Genomic DNA, 23,616 nt, shown 5'->3' with positions numbered 1-23,616 from the left:
TTTATCAAAATATTTAATCTGTACCCAATATTGGAAAATTTCAGACAAAATTTTCACGCTTATTCTTTTATTTCTCTTCTTCTTCTTCTTCCTCCTCCTCCTCCTCCTCCTCTTCTTCTCTCTTCTTCTTCTTCTTCTTCTTCTTCTTCTTCTTCTTTCATGTATACAAACTTTCAACAATTGTCTACCAGTTTCATGTTATGCATTGTTTTTTTCTTTCTTCTTTCTTTTTTTATTCCTTTTTGGGGCATATCTGCTTCTCTCGATTATGTCTTCTTTCTTTTTTCCTTTTTCTCTTTTTTCCCATTTTGCACAGATCAATGTAAAGCTATTTTTTTGATCTTTTAATTAGTGCATAAATTATGGTTGTTTGTTGCATTTTTTATGAGAATCTTTAGATTATTAAAATTTAGTATCTGTTTGAGCACAAATAGTAAATTCATCCACTAGAAAAAACGAAAGGCAGCACGAATTGCAAATTCAGATTTGTTGATTCAAAATCATTTGATTGAAACCTGCATTCCTTTTAGAGTTCAAATTTATTTTTGTGTGAAGTTTGCATTACAAACGAAAGAACTTAAAGACTAATTTGTTTGAAGTTTGCCCGATTACCTTTATAAGCCGGACAGTACTTCGGGCGAAAATATATTAAGTTTTGTTTTGATAAGGCAACACTTCTGGTAAAAAGTTCTAAAGTTCAAACTTTAGACATAAATTTTTGTTACTTCAGGCCCGTATGTCTAAAGTTATTCAAAAATTGGGTAGATTTACAAAATTTTGTGCAAAGTGAGTATAAGTTCGATGACCCAAAAATTGGGTATAAATGCAAATGCTTTTTCAACTTTTGATCCCTGTTTGTCTTGTGAACAAAATTTTATTAAATATTAATAAGGGCAATACTTGTTAAATTTGAAGATACGTTCATGAGCAAGCGGAGACAAAATTTTTAGATCACCTAGTTGGGCGTGATGATGACCAAAACGGTCCCTCATATTTGATGTAGGTTTATACTAAAGTCTTAGATACATTTCTGAGCAGCTTTAATCTTTGTTTGTTAAATTTTGATCTTCGTTAAATGTTTAACAAAGGTTAGATTTAATAGAAATTGTAAAAAAGATAACTAAAAATACCGGAAATTTTTTATAAAATTCAAAAAACTACAATAACAAAAACTGTACCAGACATTTGAAATAAAACAAAAATAGCATACTAAAAAATAAATAAAAAATATGAGAGACTGCAAAAGTTGCACCTCCAAATGTAAGTTTTCTTGTTAACTATTTGATGTAGACAAATATTGCTCACTTTTGATAAACTTTTAAATGATCAAAATTGTTTAGGGTATTTAAGGGATTAACTTGGACCTTCCCAAACATAAAGGACCATTTTTGCCAATTTCTCATCACTATTTCGTACTTACGAAAGTACTTTTACAACTTAGGCAAAGAAGAGGGATCGCTGCAAGTGCAAGTTTAAACATAGCCATTACCAAAATTTCTACTTTCACGTCGAGCGAGACAGAGGATGAGCTCACACGATATACGCCGCCCGTTCAAACGGCCGGCGATCTCAGACCAACAAAGACGCCGAGAACTTTCATTGCTCCGGCAGTGCCAAAACCGCCGCGACGCTCAGTTACAAGCCCGTCGTTTAGCTTCCACAGTCCTCTCTCTTCAACCCACGCAAGACGATGACTACAAGTCTGCTTCTGAAGAGCAACAGCTGGATATAGAAGTTGCTTCCGTCCCCGAAGTTGATTCCTTTCCGGATGAAACCGACGCCGATTTTGGACATCCTAAGGACGCGCATGATATTCGTCAAGCTACTAAGCTCAGAGGACCTGAAGCTCGTCAGTGGTTCGCCAAGCAGCTTATGCTTCCTGAATGGATGATTGATGTTCCTGATAACTTGAACACGGATTGGTAACATTTTATTTGCTCCTTTTTGTTTCCTGTGAATTTAGAGGCTGTATTTATTTATTTATTTATCATTTGTCAAATTAAAAGGTTGAAATTTTTAGTTTCAGTTAAAAAATTTGAATTTTGATTCTTATTGAGCGAACTGATGTTAAGCATTTAAAAATTTCCAGAAGTTGAGTTTGGCAATTGAACTTTGTGATTTGGTTAAACTTCAACTTTAGCCTAGGTCAAAATTGAATGCTTTCAGCTTGACTAGAAAAACTTTTAGCGTAGTGTTTTCGAATTCACTTGTTAGAATTTCTGGCTCCGTCACTAGTTGCTGGTACTGTACCTTTGTTGTGGATAGTTTACTTAATTCAACCTAAAGAATATCATTTTAAGCGTATAACTAATTTTAGGTCGAATTTGGTATGCAGGTATGTATTTGCTAGGCCAGCTGGAAAGAGATGTTTTATTGTTTCTTCAAACGGAACAACAATCAGTAGACTGCGCAATGGAATTCGCTTGCACCGTTTTCCTTCTGCTCTACCTAACGGTGCCAGAATTAATAACAGTAAATCTGCTCAATCATACTGTATTCTCGATTGCATATTTCACGAGGTAACAATTGAATCATGTAACATTGTTGCTCGATTTTGTTCTGTATACCTATAATGTTCTGCATTGTCTTTGGTGTGGCAGTCTGATGAAACATATTATGTCATTGACGGTGTATGTTGGGCGGGACTTTCGTTATATGAGTGCACGGCGGAATTCAGATTCTTTTGGTTAAACAGCAAGCTTGCTGAGACGGGGGCTTGTGATGCTCCCTCTACTTATCATAGATATAAATTTAGTACACTTCCTGTCTACAACTGTGACAAAGAAGGACTACACACAGCTTATGTAGGACAAGTTCCATATGTCAAGGATGGATTACTGTTTTACAACAAGTAAGATTATTTTTTTTGCTGTTTATCTCTTATTTGTTTAGTAGAAGGCAATGTATTTACAAACCATGAACATAATTTGCTCTTGAAGTTCCCATCTCTTTTTCTTCATCTCTTTCAATGATAAAAAGGAAAAGGAAAAAGAAAATAGCAAGCATTTAAAGAGGTAAGTCACACAGTAAATAAGCTTTTCTTTAACTTGTTCGTTTGACCATTAAAAGCTCACATCACAAATAGTGTTTGCTATGATGTTTCAAGTGTTATACATGAGAAAGTAAGCTGGCATTCAGAATTAGTTTCTTTGATGGGAGGGCTTTCTAAATCTTGTAAAACAAGTGGATGGCCATCTGACTAATCTGGTTAAAGGCCTCTGAAGTTCTTAACAATCTTTTTCCGTTTTAGTTGTTTTGAGTTATTTCATTGAGGAAGGATGCTACACTTTCTATCATATTTATCTGATTTTTAGTTTACAAAAGATGCCACTCTGTCTTTCCTTTACTTATGGTAGAGTCCTTTGTGGCATCTTTAGGGGGAAAAATTCTCTACGGTCGAATATGGTGCGAGGCCAAGAATGATGCACAAAACGTAAGAATAGTGTTGAAATGGCAACAGTAAAATAGAGAGAAAAGAGAGAGTATTCGTATTATTGTCATCGGACTTCATGTAGTATAATGCTATCTCCGTGAGATAGAGTGTTATGGTCACGCAGAATGGATCTTGTCACAGGGCGATTCACTGGAAAGTCTGTGTTGAACAGATCCTTTCCCTTGTTTCTATTCCGTGAGCGACCTACTTTGATAACAATAAATAAGCTCGTTAAAGGGAGCCTATAACCTTAGGACTCGTTAGAGAGAGACCCAGATCTCTTGTTTTATATAAATCTTGCATGCCTGTTTTTTTATTCCTTCTGTCTCTTTAAATAGAGAGTCTTATTACAAAGCTATTACGCATAACTAGGAGTCTACGGATATAAGAAATCTACTAAATTAAGAATTCTAGTAAAATTAAACTACTGACTATTTAATGCTCAACAAATATCTGCCAGGTGCATCTGCATTCCTATCTACTTATCCTCTTTGACGTTATTTTCCTCAACTCAAGGGCCCCGCCTTGCATAAACTTTACCCACGAATGAGTCTGTAACATAGAGGCCTAGGCTAAATTACAAGTATGGGGACAAAGGAGTACAAGGAAACTAAGCTAGCGTTTGGACATAGATTTGATTGAAACTTGAAAAAAAAGTTTTTGAAGTTGTGTTGAAAAATAATTTTTGAAAGTTGAAGTTGTGCTTGGACATACATTTTATTTGAAGAAAGTTGAAGTTTTGTAAGTGGAAGAAAAAATTTCACCATGGTTAAGATCAGTTTTTGGGAACTTGAAAAATTTTGAATTTTTTTTCTTCCCAAAACATGATCATAGTTCATAAACAAACAATGTTTTCAGATTTTTTTTTTGAAAAAATGAAGCCAAAATCTATGGCCAAACGGAAGCTAAATATGGAAGGTACAGTGTTCTTTAGAGAAAACACTAATGTAAGACAAGGAAACATAAAAGTCTTGTGTAGCAGAAGGCTGTGTAGTTGAATGCTTTTGAGTATTATTGGATGCCCTGGTAGCTTGTCCTTCATCTCACATTTATAGTCGTCCAGGTACTTGGAGTCTAAATTTGACTTGGGTCTTCCATTAGTCCGTTGAACTTAGTCGTTGGGACCGGTATCTGCTCCAATGATCTCCATGGAGGTTGCTGTGGAAATTAAATTCATGACATATTTTTCCTAGTGGTATTTTTTGATAAGGTGTGTCCTGGACTCCTGGTGGGATTGTGTCTGTCTAATGCTTCATACAAATATAGCTATGAAGCTTGGGACACCGGTTCAGATACGACATGAAATTTTTGTCTCCTAGTGGTGTTGTGTCCTCTTATTTTCAAAACTTCATTTCATACCTGACGTGGGTGTCCAATGATTCATAGTGGTGAATTGGTGATCTCTCAATTTATGTAAATGCTTAACTTTTTTTAACCATCATGAAGGAGAGAAGCTCATTAAATTGTTCTAGCTTGTGTGAACAATATATGGTAGTCCAGTTTCGGGAATTAATGAAGTATATTATTTATAGCTACTAGGATGTTTTCTTAAAATATCCTAGGTCAGATATAAATCATGTAAATATAAAATGTTATGTCCTAGTGGATTTGTGTCCCTCTAATTTCAGAACTTCATATCATGCCCGACACTGGTGTTCCATGCTTCGTATTTGTTCTATCTCAATTTGCAGAACACGTCAATTAATTTTTTTGTTCAAAAGAAGATCATGAGGGAGAGAAGCTCATTAGAGATGACGTAACATTGTAATATGTTCCAGTTTTGGAAATATTCATGCTTAGAATCTATTACCCTTCAACTTTGTATGTAGGTTTAAGAAGCTTTTGCGCGTTCTTATTACAGAATTCTGGTAAAAAATTAAGACGCTTATTCAAAATGAACTACAAAGGCCTTAGAGGTTCTGAAACTCTGAGTGCTGCGTCCTCTGTTCGAAAAGCAAGTTGTTTGCATATATGTGCGTTCATTGGAAATGAATATCCAACTAAGGTGTTAGTTACATGGGTCGGTCCTTAGAGTTATGTGCTTTCTAAGCAACTTAACCTTTGTTTATCTTTAAATCTTTAGAGGTTCTGAAACTCTGAGTGCTGCGTCCTCTGTTCGAAAAGCAAGTTGTTTGCATATATGTGCGTTCATTGGAAATGAATATCCAACTAAGGTGTTAGTTACATGGGTCGGTCCTTGTTATGTGCTTTCTCAACAACTTAAATCTTTAATCCATTTATCTTTAAAAGATAACCTTTGTTTTAAGGAATACGTATCTACGTACCATTTTCTATTAATAGTATTGTTGGGGTGTACCTATTGATCATCTAGACTCTTCCAATTTATTTCAAAGTCATCGGCTCAGATTACTTTTAGTTGATCAATTGTTTCTGCAGCTGGGCTCCTTGGAGTGGCTACAAAGGGTCCATTATGATAAATAACTTGGGTCCATTATGATAAATAACTTGGGGAACAGTTTTATTAAAATCTACTCCCTTAAGTTTTGAATTAATTTCTTCGATTAATTCTTCATTGCTATTGTTACTTCCATTTCCCTCCGGGGGTTTAGAAGAAGAAGGTCTAGTAAAAGACATTCTTCTACTTAAAGAAGCTTTACTAGCTGAGCCTGATCTTAAGAATTTAAGTCGATGGCTCCTGTTGGATATTGAATGACTTGTTCGATGAAGGAACTCTCAGGTTCATATTTTGGTTGGGTGATGGCGTCAAAACGCCATTCATCTTTTGACAAAATTTCATCCCACTGAATCATTCTGGGGACGAAAGTATTACTATGTTCTTGGTTTGCTTCAATGAGCATAGTTACTCCTTTATTACTTTCGATTTTAGCGTTTGGGGCTAAAGTTGTTGTCATTAGTCTGTAATATACTCTATATATCACATTTATTTTTCTTGTATTAACTTTGCTATTCATGTTTTTTGTTTTTATATTAAGAGTTAATATATCCAAAACATTCTGGTCATTTATGTCAACCGAAAAGTTTGAATAACAGTTAAAGTATACCGGGCCTTGGGCTAGGTTACTTTGTAAGACTATTAATAATGAATCATCAAAGTTTAATAATCTGTCATCTCTTAATAAGAGACAAAGAGGGGTGTCTAAACCTAATCTATATAAAGGTTTGACTGCCACCTGTACTAATCCTATGTGGAGAAAATTATATTTTTTCCTATATTGTTGAATATCTTGTGCTGCCAGTAACTTGATCGTTTCAATCGAGTTATTGATAGCAACATTGGATTCGCAAGTTTTGATGTTATAATTTTTTCTAAAATCAAACTTACCAGTATGGTATATTGTACTGTAGGATTCTCTTGGAATACTCCAGTTTTGTAAATCGTTTTCAATTTTGGGCTTTTGGCAATATTTGTTACTGCCAGGGATTGGTTTATATTATTAAGGATTTTATTCTTATCTGAATTATTCATTTCAGAATTGAGATGTACACCTGTTAATATTATTTTTATTAGTTTTTAAATAACTAATGAAATTAATTTTTTGTTTGGTATATCTATCGAGGGTTCGATGTTTATACCTAATTGTTTCTAATACCTCTTCTAGAGATATTCTTGGGTTATTAACTTTTCTATAGAAAATGAATAGATTTCTAAGAAAACAAAGTTCTTCAGTTACTTCTGAGATGTATTTGCTTAGTTTTGTTTTAAATTTTAAAAGAAACCATATGTGTTTATTATGAAAATCTATTTGCCTAAATGAAGGATGTTTTTTCATTATATTTAAAACTTTTCAAAGTTTTACCAGTATTTGAGAAGCATACTATCCTTAAGGCGTAAGTCTACTTTCTTTGTTATCCTATCATGTATTATTAATCTTAACAGTTCTATATTGTTCCTAACTGTATAGTGTCTACTATTTATCTTCTTCTTCGCTTGCAGATCTATTTCTTAAGTTATCTTAGTTGTGTTCTTAGTCCTAAGTTATCTTGGGAGTTGGAGATTAAACGTGTTAACTGTGTGTCCTGTTGTGTCCTGTCTCTGACGGCACTCCCTAGCCTATGGACGACGGCAACTGACGGCAGTTTAATAGGGTTTAATCAACATCCTACAAGGATCCCTTACACTATGAACAGAGAACGATAACCTCACACTAGAGAATAAGATCTTGAAGCTTTAAAGAAGATGAACAGTAAACCTATGCAGAGATGAACAATATAGAGTAATTAAGATTTATGACATGAACATGATAACAAGATTTCGACGAACCCTAAGGTCAGTATGAGGGGTTTAGCCCTCATACTCAGTAACATGACTCTGATACCATTGCGAGAATCATAAGTTTTATAATGTAAATTATAAAATAAATGCGGAATTTAAACCATAAGTAAGAACACTTACAAGATAGGAGCTTTATTGAAACATAAGCAAATTGTTTTTACTGGGAGGGGAGAGAAGGGGGAGAAAGAAAATCTTAAGAAATTTTCTGATGCTTAACGATTACATTTTGAAAATCTTATATAGACTTCTGAGAAACGTTGAGTTAATCTCAACTTTACAAATGGACGGTCCTTGTTGGATGTCTTCTGCTTTGTTGAAGGGGCAAGGTACTATTCTTGTCTCTTTGTGGTTGTCGCTGTCCGGTGATTCTTTCTTTTCCGAAGAATCGTTCGCTTCATCCATGGAACAGAATACAGCAATCATATGATTTCGAAAATTTATATTTCATGCTTTACCATGGCCCTCTAGTTGGTCTATGCTATTCTAGTGTTAAATTGTCTAGTTTTACTGTAGTTTCTCTAGTACTCGTCAGTTGTCAAACCTTTAAGTTTCTGTACCTTATGACTTTTGGAAACTCCAGGAAACTTTTTTCTTCTTTCATTTGATCATGATCCTTATTCTGGTTTTCGTTGTAATTGTCCATCGCGCACCCAGGCATGCACATTACCAAACAGGAAATACACCGTTAACATTGGTTTGGAAGGATGAGAACTGTAGCCAGTATGTCATTGATACAGATAATAGAGGACAAGTTCCAAGTCAACAACAGGTACATCACTCTGTGCCCTTCCATTATATACCTTTTGATTTTGAAAGTTGTTATAAGTCAAGTATGTCATTGATAAGGTTACACAAGGGGGCAGTAAAACGAATCAAGCCACTAAAAGACCTCACTCCCAAGGCAACTAAAGAAAACTGTGTTTTGAGTTTCTTTTGTCGAGCAATTGAAGTTCTTGCCAACAATTTGAGCTTGGTTGAAGCTTGAATTGGTAAATGATTTGGCATATTTAGGTATTATGAAAGAGTAAGTTAATCAACCTCACTTAAGGTTGTCTGAGCTTGATCCCTAAAATAGACGTGATTATCATGAAGAAAATTCTAAAGCTCACCATTTTACTTGACTTAGGCCTCTTCTCCTTAATCCTGCTCATAAGCAGTTAAGGATATATTTCTTGATTTCACAGGTTTTTGCTTAGTAGTTGGTTAGTACATCAAAAATCTACTCACCAGACACTGATGTACTAAAGTCCACCTATGGATGCGAACGACAAAATTACCTTATTTAGACTTATGTTTCTGGCATATCGGAGTGCTTGCTGGTCATAATTAAAAATTTAGTGAATCATTTGGTTTCGTTCGCATCATGTGGTTTATAGCATTATGAACAGGAGATCTGTCACACATATAAAGGCTAGAACTAGAAATTATGTCCCTGATTCAAGTCGAATCTCTTAGTAGAAAAATTAAAGGGTGTAACTTTATGTTGTAAGGATTTTTCTGAACCTTGGGCTTGGGTTCATAAAGTGATATAATCACATTCGGCAGTGATATCGTTGTAGTATTGTTCTTGTCGTTAGAAACAATAACGTGGATTTGGAATTTGTGTTTATAAAAATGTATCTTTTAGCTGTGAGGGTGGATGTTCTGGTACAACGGTACATGACCAAAGCTGCCAGCTTGGGACGATGCAATCGAATTTGTCGACTACTTCGGTTTATGTAACAGGAATGAGTTTGTAATCCGCTTTCCTTACCTAAAACCCGATTTGCTAGATATTGACTTTTTTGGGTGACTGGGTCATATCTATACAATTGGAGGAAAAGATTAGTAATCTACTTTTCTTTCTTGAGTTTTAGAGAATTTGGAAGGTTTAAAATTGTAAAATTACTATTTTTGAGCTGGAATTAGGGATAAAAAGTGCTGCTGAATTTTTCAAATCGTTATTCTATTGTCTTTGGATCTAGCATTCCACATCGCTATTGTATTGTTTTTGGAACGGAGCACGGATCGTATTGTTCACCATATGGATTTAGTGAATTGTGGTAACATGGGATTCACACATTCCGTTTCTTGTACAACCAGGTAGTTTTGGAGCTCCTAGATGATAGCAGACTGGCTACATCTGATGATCCTCCTGTCATATTTGGTTGCTTGCTTGGGGAATTCATACAAAAGGTACGATCGTATCATCATTTTGCACTTTATTTAATTGGGATTAAGAGGAGGAAGGATAGAGGAGAGGCGTGAAAAAGGCCTCCTAGTCAGCTTTCTCAATCCTCAAAAATTAGGAAGAAGTAGATCAGTTTGGTACCAAAAGAGTGGAATTCATAGTAACTCTTTTCTTTCTCCTTTTTCTTTTTCTTCCCCTTTTCATAAACCGTTCCTTGTCTTGTTATCCATTACTGAAATCTGTTCTCATGGTCTTCAGACAGAACTTCAGCGTGGAGATCTTATAAAGTTTGCTATAGGTGAAGGCGGATTAGTTTTTGTTGACAGTAAACTGGAGAAAGCTGATCTACAATACCTGGGCAAATCCAATCGTGCTCGTGCTTTTGCTGATAGTTACTCGAAGGTTAGATGGTGGATTTCAGATTCCATGTCCTATATTGGAGTTGCTGATTCAACTACCAGTTTAAAATGTTAATCACGTAAATTTGGTGCCAAGTGTGGGGAGGATACTCTTTTTCTTTTCTTTTTTTAATCACAAGTGTCCATCCTATATTTTATGGTACCATGCCATATCACTGTTGTAGTCCATGCGCATATTTGTTGGATCATTGCAATGGTTTGCTCTTTAATTAAGTATCTTGGCATGTTTCGACAGAATTCATTTCACAAATTATGTCATTCAACTCAGATGTGCTTCATTATCATTGGATGCTTTGTTTGACATAGTAACTTGGTTTTGTTTGTCAGGTCTTGTTCCAGTACGCTGCTCGACATTCTCCTCTGAGAATTGAACATCTTTTTGCATCAATCAGTTCATGTGTCGAAGATGGAAGATCAACACAAGATGCAGATATGGCTGGTTAAAGGTGCCATGCACGGGAAACTTTTTTCAACTAAGCCTTACAAAATTGCATTGTTAAGAAATTAACAACCCAGAGTGATGTCATGATCTTTCTCGTCTACATTGTTTTCCTTGTTTGGAACGTGTATATATGACCCCAGAAAATACATATTGGCGTCGTGTAAGATGAGAATAGTGGAGAATTAGTAAGATATATGCCGTGTTTTTACTTCATCCTGTGAGGTTCTTCCCCTGCTGAAATTTAGATCTCTCCCCCCTCATCTCATCTACTCTTTCTTCTTAATTTGGGCAACTAAGCTTTTACAAAAGAAGATTAAGGAGGGGAGACCTCTGAAAATCCTAAGCTTCTGAATGCAGAGTCGCAGAGACACAGCTGAACTTATCTTTGGTGTCAAACAGTTAATACTTTGAACGTGATATTGTTAAAACTGGCTCAAAAGTTAAGTGCATGCAGTCTTGAAGGTAAAAACAGTGGTAAAGAAGAAATGCACGATGCTCTCTTGGTTAATACTTTGGCATATTATTCTACAACAGAATATTTTGGAAATCATATTGTTCGTTATGAACAACTCCAACACTCTCTTCGTCCCCCCCCCCCCCCCCCCCCAAAAAAAAATATCATGGGAGGATATTAACAAGTTAAGTGAGATAGCTGCGTCTAATGCACAATAGCGGGTAGCTGATTCATTTTATTGTTAAACCATCACATCAACGCTGGTAACTGTATTCAGCAAGTGGTGGGAGTGAAAATGGATGGATTTGGATAGCGAGGCGACCATCCTGAAGAAAGAAGAAACGAAAAGGAACTCCCAAATAACATCTTTTCCAGCTGCAATGAAAATTTGAAGGTGCTAAAAACTAAAGCTAGTGTACCATTATGGCATCTTTTATTGTATCGGAACAAATTACAACAAATCTTATAGCTGAATGATTTCGCCAGTGTACATTTAGATCGGTTCAAGAAGCAAGAGTGGTTGCCTCACAACCATCATGTACACAAGCTAAGACATCTTTATAGTTCCTTGAGATGGTGAAAGAATCATAGACTTTACCATCCCTACTCTTTTTGTATTCAAAAAGAAGCGATGAATGATTAAAGGCTGTAAGCTTGACGAACCCCCAATCATAATCCTTGTAAAGACTCCAAGTGGTATTAACAGGACTGAATTCTGATAAGTGGCTCCCTCCGCCACCTACAACAACATGGATTGTCCCATTGACAACACCAGAATAGTGTGATCTTTCCGAGTTCACGCATTGGTTCTGCATCATAGGAAAGTCCAATGTTAAAACACTGAGAATGGACTTATGTTATAGTAAAGGATAATGGATCACATGCAGCTAGCTGTTCTCTAAAAAATTTCATGTTTTTGCCTTAACTTAAGAAAGGTCCACATATCAATCCTGGTATAAAATGCCCTTGTCTATTAAGTTAATCGGTTAGTTTCTTTATTTTTGAAGACCGAATAATAAGAGCATGAATTACTGCCAGCATATGTTCTTGCTAAAGACAGGTTTATTGGTAAAGGAAAAAGAAGGAAACAATAAGAGAAGCCAGAAAACAAAGGTGTTTTGGATAGAAATGAAACCAACGGAAAAGTTCCATATTTTTCCTTTTAATTCTTTTGATGGAAGTATCCTCTCTTATCTTAATGCAAGTAAGATTAAAGTGTCATGTGAAATGCTGACGGAACTATCTTGAGAGCCAAAACTCCCTAATAAACTGTATTTGCATCTATTCTTTTCAAGCTATCTCATTTTAATGTCCGTCTTTCCAGAAAGGGAAATATAAAGAACACTTCTAAAAATTAATTATCTAGTATAGTAGATGAGACCCTCGGAGCTATACTTGTCCATCTTTGTATTATAAAAGAGAACCAAATTATAGTGTTATCCAATAAGTTTATTCACTTGATGCCAATGCTCCAACATGTTGAGACGTACAAGTAGTAAAATGCAGTTTCAATACGGCCATATAAACTTTCCCAACTATGGATGTGATTTCTAGTTCTGAGTCTATACAACTCAGACGTAAGCTTCGACATCAGAAACGAATTGTATGATTCAAAGTTAGAAAAGATAAGGAGCAATGCTTACCTGGTAAATGGGACAAGTTCTTTCATAGTTATGAACATGACCATAAAATGCAATATCCACTTTATATTTCTGCCAAAGCTTCTGCAAGCTCTCTCTTCCCATGGGCTCCTCAAATGAACCACCTATGCCATACCATTTGTCAGAAGAGTAACCAAGAACCCGATGAGCAGAAAATATCAGCCAAGGCTGCTTCTGTCTGTCTACTGATGCAAGACAATGTTCAATAAATTTATATTGGTCAGATCCCTCTCTCCAATCATGCTCGCTGTCTGCTATGCAAAAGTGAAACATGCCATAATCTGTTGAATACCTACAGTTAGGATACATAAGTCATAGCAAAATGTCAGAAGTTGACGGAAAAGAGTGTTCTAATATAAATGATTCAAGCGCTTTCAACACACATGCTGCAAGTAAGCTTTCTTTACGAATGTAACTTGATCATCTCTCGCTTCCACATCCCAAATTGAATATCTTGATTTATTTTTTAAGGGACAAGCTTCAACATCTTTGTCCATAACTTCTAAAGTTTTTTTTTTCTTTTTCATAACTTCTAAAGTAGTGAAAAATATCAACAGAAAAAAAACAATGAATTCTTCTTCTTTCACTATGGAGACTGGACAAATTAAAACCAACCAAGATCTTCAATTGGAAAAATGTGCACAGGTACAAGCTAGTCTTCAGTACAAGCACTTAAACAATCTTTCAAGTCCTTTTTTTGTTCAATAGAGAAAGGTTACCCACCCTTTTTAAGCATGAAAATTCCTTTTACTTGTCACAGCAGAACCTGATTCTTTCTTTTCTTATTGTGTGTGTGTGTGTGTTGTGGGGAGAGGGAGAGGACTCTAAACAACTGATTGCCCAGACTTTCATGTCAAATATAATGAATGATAGAGAATAGTTTATTACCAAAACTTAGCTCTATTATCCGCGGGAACATAAAACATGGTTTGAGCTAGCACTCCACATTCTCCACCAGAATCATTACCCTCATAGAAGGAGCCAGTTCCAGGGCAATCACGCTCATGATTACCACTGCAAGGAGTTCATATTTCATAGAAAAAGAAATAAATGAAAAGTAACAGGTGAAGCTTAATAACACACAACATTGTTGAGGACACGAACCTTGCAATCATATAGGGTACAGTTGATGCAATAGGTTCCACTTGTGCAGTAAATTGGTCCCATTGTGATATATATCCATTGGCATACGTAATGTCTCCTATATGAAAAACTATGTCAATGTTTTTTAGATCCTTGATGAGTTGGTCTGTTGTATTGAGTGAGCCCGGTTGATAATTACTATACTCATTTGAACCATCACGCTCAGCCTGAAAATCACTATAGAGTTTAATATTTTCTGATTTGCACATTGACAAAAACTTTATTGAAGCAAGGTTCAAGGAAGATGAACGCACGAGATTCTGTAAAGTCCGTTTTCTGCTCAAAATGAACTACTACAAAAATAATCCACATAAAGCATCTCAAGATATCTACCACAACCATTCGATGAAACACACTCTTTAAGTTAGTCAATGGTTAGTGATTTCAAGTTCTCAGGAAAAGAGTGAAGCTTTTTCAAAATGCAAAGGGTACACTAGAAGGGCCTGACCTGACAGTAAGCAAAGGGGATCTATGAAAGATTACCACAACATTCAGATTACATCAGTGAGAGGTAGCCTACTAGCAAATAATTCCAAACTGGATGTAAGTGCTCAGCAAAGGAGAAAATACAAGCTTAGTCTTTGGCCATCATACCAATTATATCAGTTACCAAAGATTTAAAAATAAATGACTGATGCCACATGGAGTGGCCTTACATTCTCATAAGATCAGTGGTAGCACAAGCTTAGAACTTGTAGTTTATCAGATCATACACATTCTAAAGAAAGGAAATATGATCATGAATGATAGTTTGAACTCAATATATATGATATGATAGTAAATGAAAATTTTGTTGCTCAAGTTACTCACATACGTCTTAATAACTCGAACTATATGCAATTACTATACTGCTCCTAAAAACAAATTTAGTAATAACCTAGTAATGTGATGCTTAAATCAATGCCTATAAGACCAATGTTTTAAAAGGCGTGGGCGTAAGGCGAGGCGTTTTACATATGCCTCAGCGGGGCGTAAGCCCCATAGGTATTTAGTTTTTAATATTTTATAAAATAATATTATGACAGTAAATATTTATAAACAGGTAAAATTGCATAAATATTGAATAAAACTATATATATGTGTGCTCCATCCCCATAAAAAACTAATCAAAACAATCTATTATACGTTACTTACAAGCACAATTAATTTGAGTCAAAGAATAAAGTTTTCTATATGGAGGAACAAAAAGGATGATTAACTTGCAATTTGAACTTTGAATTTGCTGCTATGAAAAAGAATATAGTTCTCTTTGTATTTGTAAAAAAAATTAAATATTCGTTGCTTTTGGGAGATATTAGCAGACTAGCGGACAAGATAAAAAATTGGAAAAACCATGAATTAGGGCTTAAATCAATAAAAAAGGTCTTTACTTTTAAATTTAATACTTTTGAGTTCATTTTTAAACCTTTTGAGTAATTACCAAACTGACTTTTAAGAATTTGGGTATTATATGAAGGACTAATTCAACAAATTTTGTTTTAATTTGAAGAAGTCTCTAAGGTTTACTTCTTACTAAAAAAAACGCGCCCCGAATGCTCGGGCGTACGCCCCGGGGCGTTTTTGGTACGCCTCGCCCCGGGGCTCGTCCCATAAACGCCTTTTAAAACAGAGTATAAGACATGTCTCACATTAATCGCACGAATCTGCAGAATCAAGCTGTCATATAAGACTAAACCTGTTTAACGGGCCGGGTTGATCCGTTTCCGGCCAGACCCGGTAGTTAGGGGGGCGGGTGGGCTGGGTTAGGGAGGTTGGTCCGTATAAAAAAATTCCGGTTAACCGGACCGGTCGAAACCGGTATAAGAAAATAGTTGTTGAACCGGTTAACCGGACTGGCCCGGACCGGTTCAACGGCTATTTCTGAATTATTTTTTTTAAAAATGGATTTGACCGTTGGCAACAGTCAACTTCAAATTTGACCGTTGCCCAACGAAATTATTGCAAGAATGGCCCTATTTTGGGCAATTGTTTTTAAAAATAACACTTTCAGTAATTACTAATTTAGCCCTTTGAAAAACTATAAATACACCCCCTCTTCTTCATTTCTTCACTCATCTCTCATTTCTCAAACTCAAATCTCAATTGTCATTCTCTCATTCTTCACCTAAATTGCAATCAAGTATTTGGTTCTCATTTTTTTTGGAATTTAATTTATCATATTATTTGAAGTTTGAACTTTGAACAATTGGCGTTTCTTTGTGGTAACATTGGAGTTGCGAAAATTATCAAGTGTTCAACTTATTGCGGAATTCGGTGCACTCCCTCCAACTCTTTCTCTTATTTACTATTTTATTTGCATATTTAATTTTTGTTAGTAGTTAAATTTTCACAATATATTTAATGTTGCAAAAAGAGTTTGTAATAAGGTTGCTAATCGGGGTAATCGGGAAAATAGAAAAAGAGGTACTACTTCAACATCTAGTAGTAATTTAAATGACTCTACACATGTTTCTGAAACATTATCTAATAATAATATAGATTATGAACAATTACAGGAAGATTTCGGTATAGAAGATAATGAATTAGAAATTGAAGATGAGACACCACTTACACCTAGTAGTGTTGGAGTTGGTAGCAGGGGTGGTGGTCGTGGCACTAGTAGTAGACCACATGTGGCCCCGACTACTAATCGGAGGAAAAGAAGTAAAGTTTGGAAATATTTTGACGAAATAGAGAATTCTGATAGAGTTAGATGCAAACTTTGTAAAGATGATTTTAAACATAAGACTGGAGGAAGTTTAGGGGGGACTGGAACACTTAGTAGACATTTGAAAATTACTCATCCTATAGAATGGGGCTCTGATTTAGATGAAAATCAAGGAACTCTAAACCCTAGTACTGGAGTACTTATAAAATGTGATAAAATGAAGGATCGTGAGGAGTTAGCAAAAATGATTGCTTTGGGTTGTCTACCTTTTTCTTTTGCTTCTTCATCATATCTGACTATGTATAGTCAAAGGATTTATAATCCCTTATTTAAAGATATGTTTCAGAGATTGAATTAGATCGGAACGAAAAAATCAAGGACGTGAAGATGTTGATAAACCAGAAGATGAGGAACTTGGAGATATATTAAAACATGGTCACCCATCTGAATTTAACACTCCAGAAGATGGCCAAGAAGTTCATATTGATTATGAAGAACTTACTAAGGCAATGCAAAACCTTTGAAGTTCTAGATTTATATTTAATAATTAAACTTTGAATTTACTCTTTTTTCGTTAATTTAGTTGTTGTTAAATGTAAACTTTAATTTGCAAGTTTGAAATAAAAAAAGAACTTGCAAATTATAAGTGCAATTTTTTTCCATCTTCGTTGTATTATATTATCTTAAATTCTTAATGAAATATTCAAATATAAGAATTTGAAAGTCTTTGCATCCTTTATTCAAACACTCTTTTTATAAGATTATTTTTTTGTTTTATATTTTAACTTTACTTGTACAAAAAAAAAACATAAACCCGGCCCGGCCCCTTAGGCCCGGAACCGTTCCGGTTCAATTTTTGACCGGATGAGGCCGGACCCGTTAATCCCAGTTTGTAAAACCTGGAACCCGGCCCGGATTGGTGACCGGCCGATCACTATTTTTCTCGACCCAGACCGGCCCGGCCCGGCCCACCCGTTTGTCACCTTTATATAGGACCCACATTTGAACTCCTTTGCTAACATCAGAATGTAGGTGAATTATCATATTCAGAGTAGGAAAGGTAATAATTCAATGGACATAAAACTAGTACTCCCACTATAACAATTTAAATGACCTTTCGGGACATGGTGAATGATTTACTCGCAATTGTAAGTAAGAATGTTCAACAATCTCATCACAAGTTTCTTTGATTTCAAGTTCATTTGGAAATACATATTCTACAAAAAACAATGCTTTTTTCCTTTCAGAAAAACTTTTCACGTATTTCATATTTCACTTTGTCCAACTTGAAATTCCAGAGAAATTGTCTCTGCTGTATCCTACAGAAAATGAGATGTTAGCCTATAACTTCGCGCAATCCTTAGTTTGAGGTAAAGAAACTGATTTCGGAACCTTGTAACTCTGATTCTATTTTTGGCACTCTATCCAAGAAGAGAAGAATGGATGAGAGACGGATTCTCTAATTTTTCAGTATTAGTACTTGATGTTACCTTTCCCATGTCTCCAAAAATTATAACCCGTTGCAACGAGTTCTGTCCTGGATATGGGGAAGATCTAAAGGAATACATCTTACTCCAAACATAGGAACCATTTGATAATATGTGACCCATCTTGTATGTGTACCTGACAAATTTGTTGTTTAATCCAACAGAAATATACATGAACATTGTCTCAAGTCAAAGTTCTATTCCTGAGGCAACACAAATTGTACTACAAACTTACAAGTTGTTTGGCCACAAATCCTTCATGAAGCTAGTGTGTATGAACCCTGGATCACGCCAACCAACTGTACGAGCAGGCGAACCTGAAAGTGCACATGAGATAAGTATTACTTGCAGACTGATATATCTCACTGGTTTTGCTAACAATGGAGCACAGATTAAATGAAACAGTTGGTTAAACTGGAATTTAGAGCTTATTCAATGATTGCCGGAATTGGTTCTTTGCCTCAATTAAGCTTAAATATCATGATTTCTCAACCCTTTGGAGTGTCTGCATAGAAATTCTAACGTCCAGCATTCATTGACGACCTCTGCTAACACCCTTCACTGAAGATGGACTAGACTCCAATAATCTGTCTTATATAGTTACCACCATAACCACATGCAGCATCAGTCGCTTAAGAATAATAGGGGACAGAGCTCTATGCTAGTTTTAGTGTTAGAAACTGGAAGAGCATATGCACAAATCATAAAATTCAAACTCGAAAAGTGTTAGTTTGATAAAAAAAAAATGTGTAAATTTTTGCACATGCTTAAAAATGTCTACAACAGAAGCTGCAGGCCAAAAATAGCGCAACTCACTTTTATCTCAGTCAGAGTTTGCAATGATTATTACAGAACAGGGAAGCACCTGAGCGCAAACCATAGTTGTCTTCCTTAAATAATTTGTAGGTACGATACTTATTTTCTTTCCCTCATTTTCTTAAGGTTGAAGCATAACTTTAAAATAAAAAGGCTACTCAGGTCCAATGAAGCCACTCTGTTGCTCCCAGAAAAAGAGAAATGTGTGAGATTGATTGTTACCATTTGGTGTTCTTCAACACATACCTCTTGATCATTGATAAAAAAAATGAACCTTGGTCCTAATGATAAAGAAATGAAGGGTTGAGTTGGGACCAAGGTTCATTTCTTTAACAATCATCATGTTTTTAAGTTCTCAATAACTTGCTTTACCCTCTTGGAAATACATATGGAAGCATAAACGTAGACAACCAATTTTAGCGTCACTGCTTCCTAAAATTAGCAAGACACATGGTGAATCTTAAAGTTTGTGATTGATAACTTGATCAATTTCACTTTCCAAGATTTATACGATGCTACATGAGGAATGCTGTCATTAAAATTGTAACATACCACACATGGTGTTTCTATCAAATGTCAATGTTCCTGCTGGTGAGCGATGTTGAGGATCACCCTTCCGACCCCACTCAATGAAAGGAACAGCTTCGTCTATATCATAGCCACTTGTCCAGGTCACTGTCATCTATGGAAACAGAATAAAACATGAAGATTACATCACATACAAGAAAACATGAAGATATATATCACGCAGACATGGCTAGTGCACATATCGAGCCAAATGATGGAATAGCACAACAGGGCGAGGATGATGTCCCTTCCTCTATAGTAGAGAAATAAACTAGGATTAGCACCAACTTACTTCATTCCATGACTTCCCCAAAGCAAGCCGTGGATAAAGTGGTGCTTTAGGATTTGCAAATGATATGGAATTTGAAACTGCCACCAGCTTTGGCTGCAACAAATAGCTTATATTTAGTTAACTTGACAAAAATACTAAAACTAGCAAGCATTTGAGCAGCTATTTTGTTTGTAGACTTGTGACGGATCAAATTATCATCTACAGCACTGGTATGCAGCGCTTGCTGGATGATGTGTATTTTGGAATTTGAATGCTGAGTTGTATGGAGGTTTTTTTCAACAGATATATCTAGAAATCAAATACTATATGATAAGAACATATAGATGAGTAATGTAAGCCTTTAAATGTAAGCCAAAAAAGTGAATCCTAATGTTATTTTTGCATGTAACTTCTATAAACCTAAAGTGCAAAGCAATTTGGTGTGGGAGCGAAAAGGAAAAAGGAAGAAAAAATGAAGCATAGAGGTCAGTTGGTTTACAGACATTTGACAACCCCCCGGTAAACAATGCAAAGGAGAAATCTGCCCGCTGATTGATTAATTGGAACTTCAGAGAAGTTTTTCCTGTTTTCACGTAACCAGAATTGGAGAAATTTGCAAAGTTGTACTGCGGCAAACACATTATTTTGGTTAGAAAATGCAAACACATCTCCTAATTGCTTTCAGTTCTTACGAATATGCGTGAACTATACTAACCTTAATTGGTGCTGTACAAATATATGGAACCTGTTCTCTGGGATCGTTTTCAAAATAACATGTGGATCCACTGAGATGCAAAAGGACACATCAACTCGTTACTGGAAGATCTATTATCAAGCAGCAAATTTAAAAAGACTAGTCTGCCATAAGTTCAAAGATGAACTTACTATAAATTAGGATGCTAGAGCTTAAGACTACTAAAGGCATTTAGGAAGTAGAGATAATACAAAAATGAACATACTTGAATTTTGCTGGAGAGAAAACTGCAACCCAGTCATCATGAGATGGCTTGGGGTGCTCAATATCCACTGTTACCCATTCAGTGTCACCACCCTGTCATGTTAACGAATATATCATAGCTTACAAAGAGTATCCAGACATTTCTAAAATCAGCGGCAGAGCCAGAAATTCATACAAGGGGATTAAAAAAAAACTAGAGTATCACACCTAGGATTTGAACTTGTGATCTAAGGAAATTTAGACCCCCCCCCCTCCTTACCACTATACTAAAATCTTTTCTTATATCAAGGGGATTCAATAGTTCATATATAACCAAAAAAATTGTTTACCCTATTTGTACAGTTAAATTTTCTGGAAGGGGGATTCAATTGAACCCCCTTGGCTCCCTTTAGCTCCTCCAATATCTAGAACGATGCAAGACTAGCTATAATGCAAGAAAGGTCCATAAATATGGTGAGAACAAAACAGAAAGAAGCTAGTGGTGAGTCAAGAATACATGGAACGTACATTGATTTCTAATATCTCTTGTAAAAGCTAAGAGAATACTTACAGCTATCAAGATAAATGTTTCAATTTCGCCCCAATATCCATGTAAAAAGCTTCATATTCCCAACCCAAAGCCCCATCACGAAATGGAAAAAAGAACATTTTTTAACAAAAGGATGAATTTGCTATATAAATTCAGAAGAAGTACCTTGGCACCAAGAATTAGTGGATAAGCTCTAACGGTGACCGACTCCTGAAGTGCAAGAGTAGCTCTATGTATTGCTATATTTGATAAAGGCTGCTCCCCGCTATGAGCTGAAGCAACATACAGACTACCCAATAATACAAAAATCAACTTTGCAAAGCATAGAATACTCTTCATTTTTTCACTCAATTGGTACACAGAGAGTGAAACAAATACTTCCCTTTACTTATCAGGAATCCAAGAGAGTTAGTCAAGATTAGGAGTAGGAACCTAGGACTTCAGAGGTTTTAGCAAAAGTCGCCGGCTTTTGCGTGAAGATTCCAAGAAATATTCCAATCATGGAAGTCCACTTAAGTATGTCCACCAAAGACTTCAATTTTTGGCTTTCTAAATTTAAGTCTTAACTTGGTACACACTCTTTGGAGTTGTGTATGATTTTCTATGGTGAATTTTGAGATCTCAAATGAACAGCTTGTTTGAATTGTTGTCACGTCTTTTCATAATCTATTGCATTGTTGTTTGATAAATTTATAATATTATTTAAAAAAAATAGTATACATAATATAATTATTTTATAAAAAGTAAGATAAAGGTTTTTTTGAATAATAAGGATGTTCAAGATGAAAGAAAAGGGCAAAGTAATGATGTCATCACACCAAATATGTCGTTCCAAAAATTATCAATTTTTATAGTTACTTCACGACAATATTATATTTAATGATACGATATAATAATATTTAAGTAACAAACAAAACGAACATTATATTTAAAGTAGCATCACGATATAATAAAATAGGTAACAAACATCCAAACAAGCTGGAAAAGTCCGGCCAAAGGCGATGACCCTCTCGCTCACACTCATTGGCAGCTGTGTGATTGTAATTTACTTTGTCCAAGTGAAGGACGGAAATTTGAGTGGTGGACTAATGGTAGTGAAAATTAGGGTGTACGGGTTAAAACCAAATCAAACTTGGATTGATTCGGTTTTATCGGATTTTTCAGAATTTTAGATTTTTTTATTACATGAATATTTTTCAATTTTACTTTGTTAAAGTAATAAATAAAGTTTTAATAAGTAAATATATTTAGTAATAAATATATTTGTAAGTTCGAGTCATCCCATGAGCAAGGTGAGGAGTTCCTGGAGGAAAGAATGCCGAGGGTCTATTGGAAACAGCCTCTCTACCCCAGGGTAGGGGTAAGGTCTGCGTACACACTACCCTCCCCAGACCCCACTAGTGGGATTGTATACTGAGTTGGTGTTGTTGTTGTAATATATTTAGTGAAAATTTAAAAATTGAATAACATATGATCTATTAAAATATTCTTATGGGAGAATTTTCTTAGTAACACATGATAGTTATTTTCTTAGTTATATAACATTAATTTTTTTGTTAATGTATGCTTTCAAGGTTATCCGAATTTGATAATTAAACATAAAAATCAAGATGATACCTAAATAATAATATATTCTATTTAATTCTAAATCAAATTCGAAAAAGATATAAGAAATCTTGATATATGAATATGGAAGAATAAAGAGATGATTGACGCATTTCAGTAACACTTAATAAGAAAGTGATACAACCCATTATTTATAATAAATAAAAATAAATGCACTTTATAATTCTATTAAATATTAATTACATCTCATGAGAGGATCTCGAATATTTTTACATTTTAAAAAAATCAATATAAAGTCTTAAAAAAATATATAAAAATTATATATTTATATGTCGGTTTGATTCAGATTTTTTTTACTCAATATCAAACCAAATCAAACTAAACCTAGTCAGGTTTTTTAATCAGTTTGGTTTGACTTTTCGGTTTGGTGCAGTTTTCCGATTCGGTTTGAACACCCGCGATGATTGACATGAATATGTAACATTGCTCTATTAATTTTTATTTTAATTGATGAGGTCTGTGTTCATATTAATTTGTTAACAACTTAATTGTTGTTTCACCAACTACATGTTGTTACTCTGCTCATCAACACATAACAGAGAGAAATAAATCACTTACACTTCGTTTGGTACAGCATATAAGAAGAAATAATCATAGTATAAAGGAGTTGTAAATGTTATTCCATATTTGGTAGTATATATTTCCTATTCATGCGTAGTCCTTTCTTTTCTTTGCTAATAAAGATACTGATATTAAAAGCTAAAGTGTATCATTATTAGTAGAATATCTATGTATAAT

The 23,616-nt window shown here is 35.0% G+C and overlaps 2 protein-coding genes across 2 annotated transcripts; one reads left to right on the top strand and one right to left on the bottom strand.

Annotated features, from left to right (window-relative positions):
* The first annotated feature begins 1,374 nt into the window (after nt 1-1,374).
* LOC104106524 (uncharacterized) lies at nt 1,375-10,932 on the top strand. The gene is made up of 7 exons (XM_009615091.4): nt 1,375-1,922; nt 2,336-2,519; nt 2,601-2,851; nt 8,343-8,457; nt 9,771-9,863; nt 10,117-10,260; nt 10,605-10,932. The coding sequence occupies exons 1-7, from the start codon at nt 1,525-1,527 to the stop codon at nt 10,719-10,721; spliced, it is 1,302 nt and encodes a 433-aa protein (XP_009613386.1). The 5' UTR covers nt 1,375-1,524; the 3' UTR covers nt 10,722-10,932.
* Nucleotides 10,933-11,584: 652 nt separating this feature from the next.
* Nucleotides 11,585-21,776, bottom strand: LOC104106525 (probable inactive purple acid phosphatase 27). Its single transcript, XM_009615093.4, has 12 exons — nt 21,418-21,776; nt 20,725-20,816; nt 20,481-20,550; nt 20,269-20,391; nt 19,787-19,879; nt 19,480-19,609; nt 18,347-18,428; nt 18,115-18,247; nt 13,939-14,144; nt 13,723-13,848; nt 12,817-13,126; nt 11,585-11,982 (listed from the first exon to the last, which is right to left on the bottom strand). Exons 1-12 carry the CDS (start codon nt 21,589-21,591, stop codon nt 11,677-11,679), a joined length of 1,845 nt encoding a protein of 614 aa, XP_009613388.1. The 5' UTR covers nt 21,592-21,776; the 3' UTR covers nt 11,585-11,676.
* Between the last annotated feature and the right edge of the window lie 1,840 nt (nt 21,777-23,616).

This window comes from Nicotiana tomentosiformis, chromosome 8, assembly GCF_000390325.3.
Source record: "Nicotiana tomentosiformis chromosome 8, ASM39032v3, whole genome shotgun sequence".
Classification (NCBI taxonomy): Eukaryota; Viridiplantae; Streptophyta; class Magnoliopsida; order Solanales; family Solanaceae; genus Nicotiana; species Nicotiana tomentosiformis.
The sequence above is the reverse complement of the archived record's forward strand: the minus strand, read 5'-3'. Positions and strand labels throughout refer to the sequence as shown.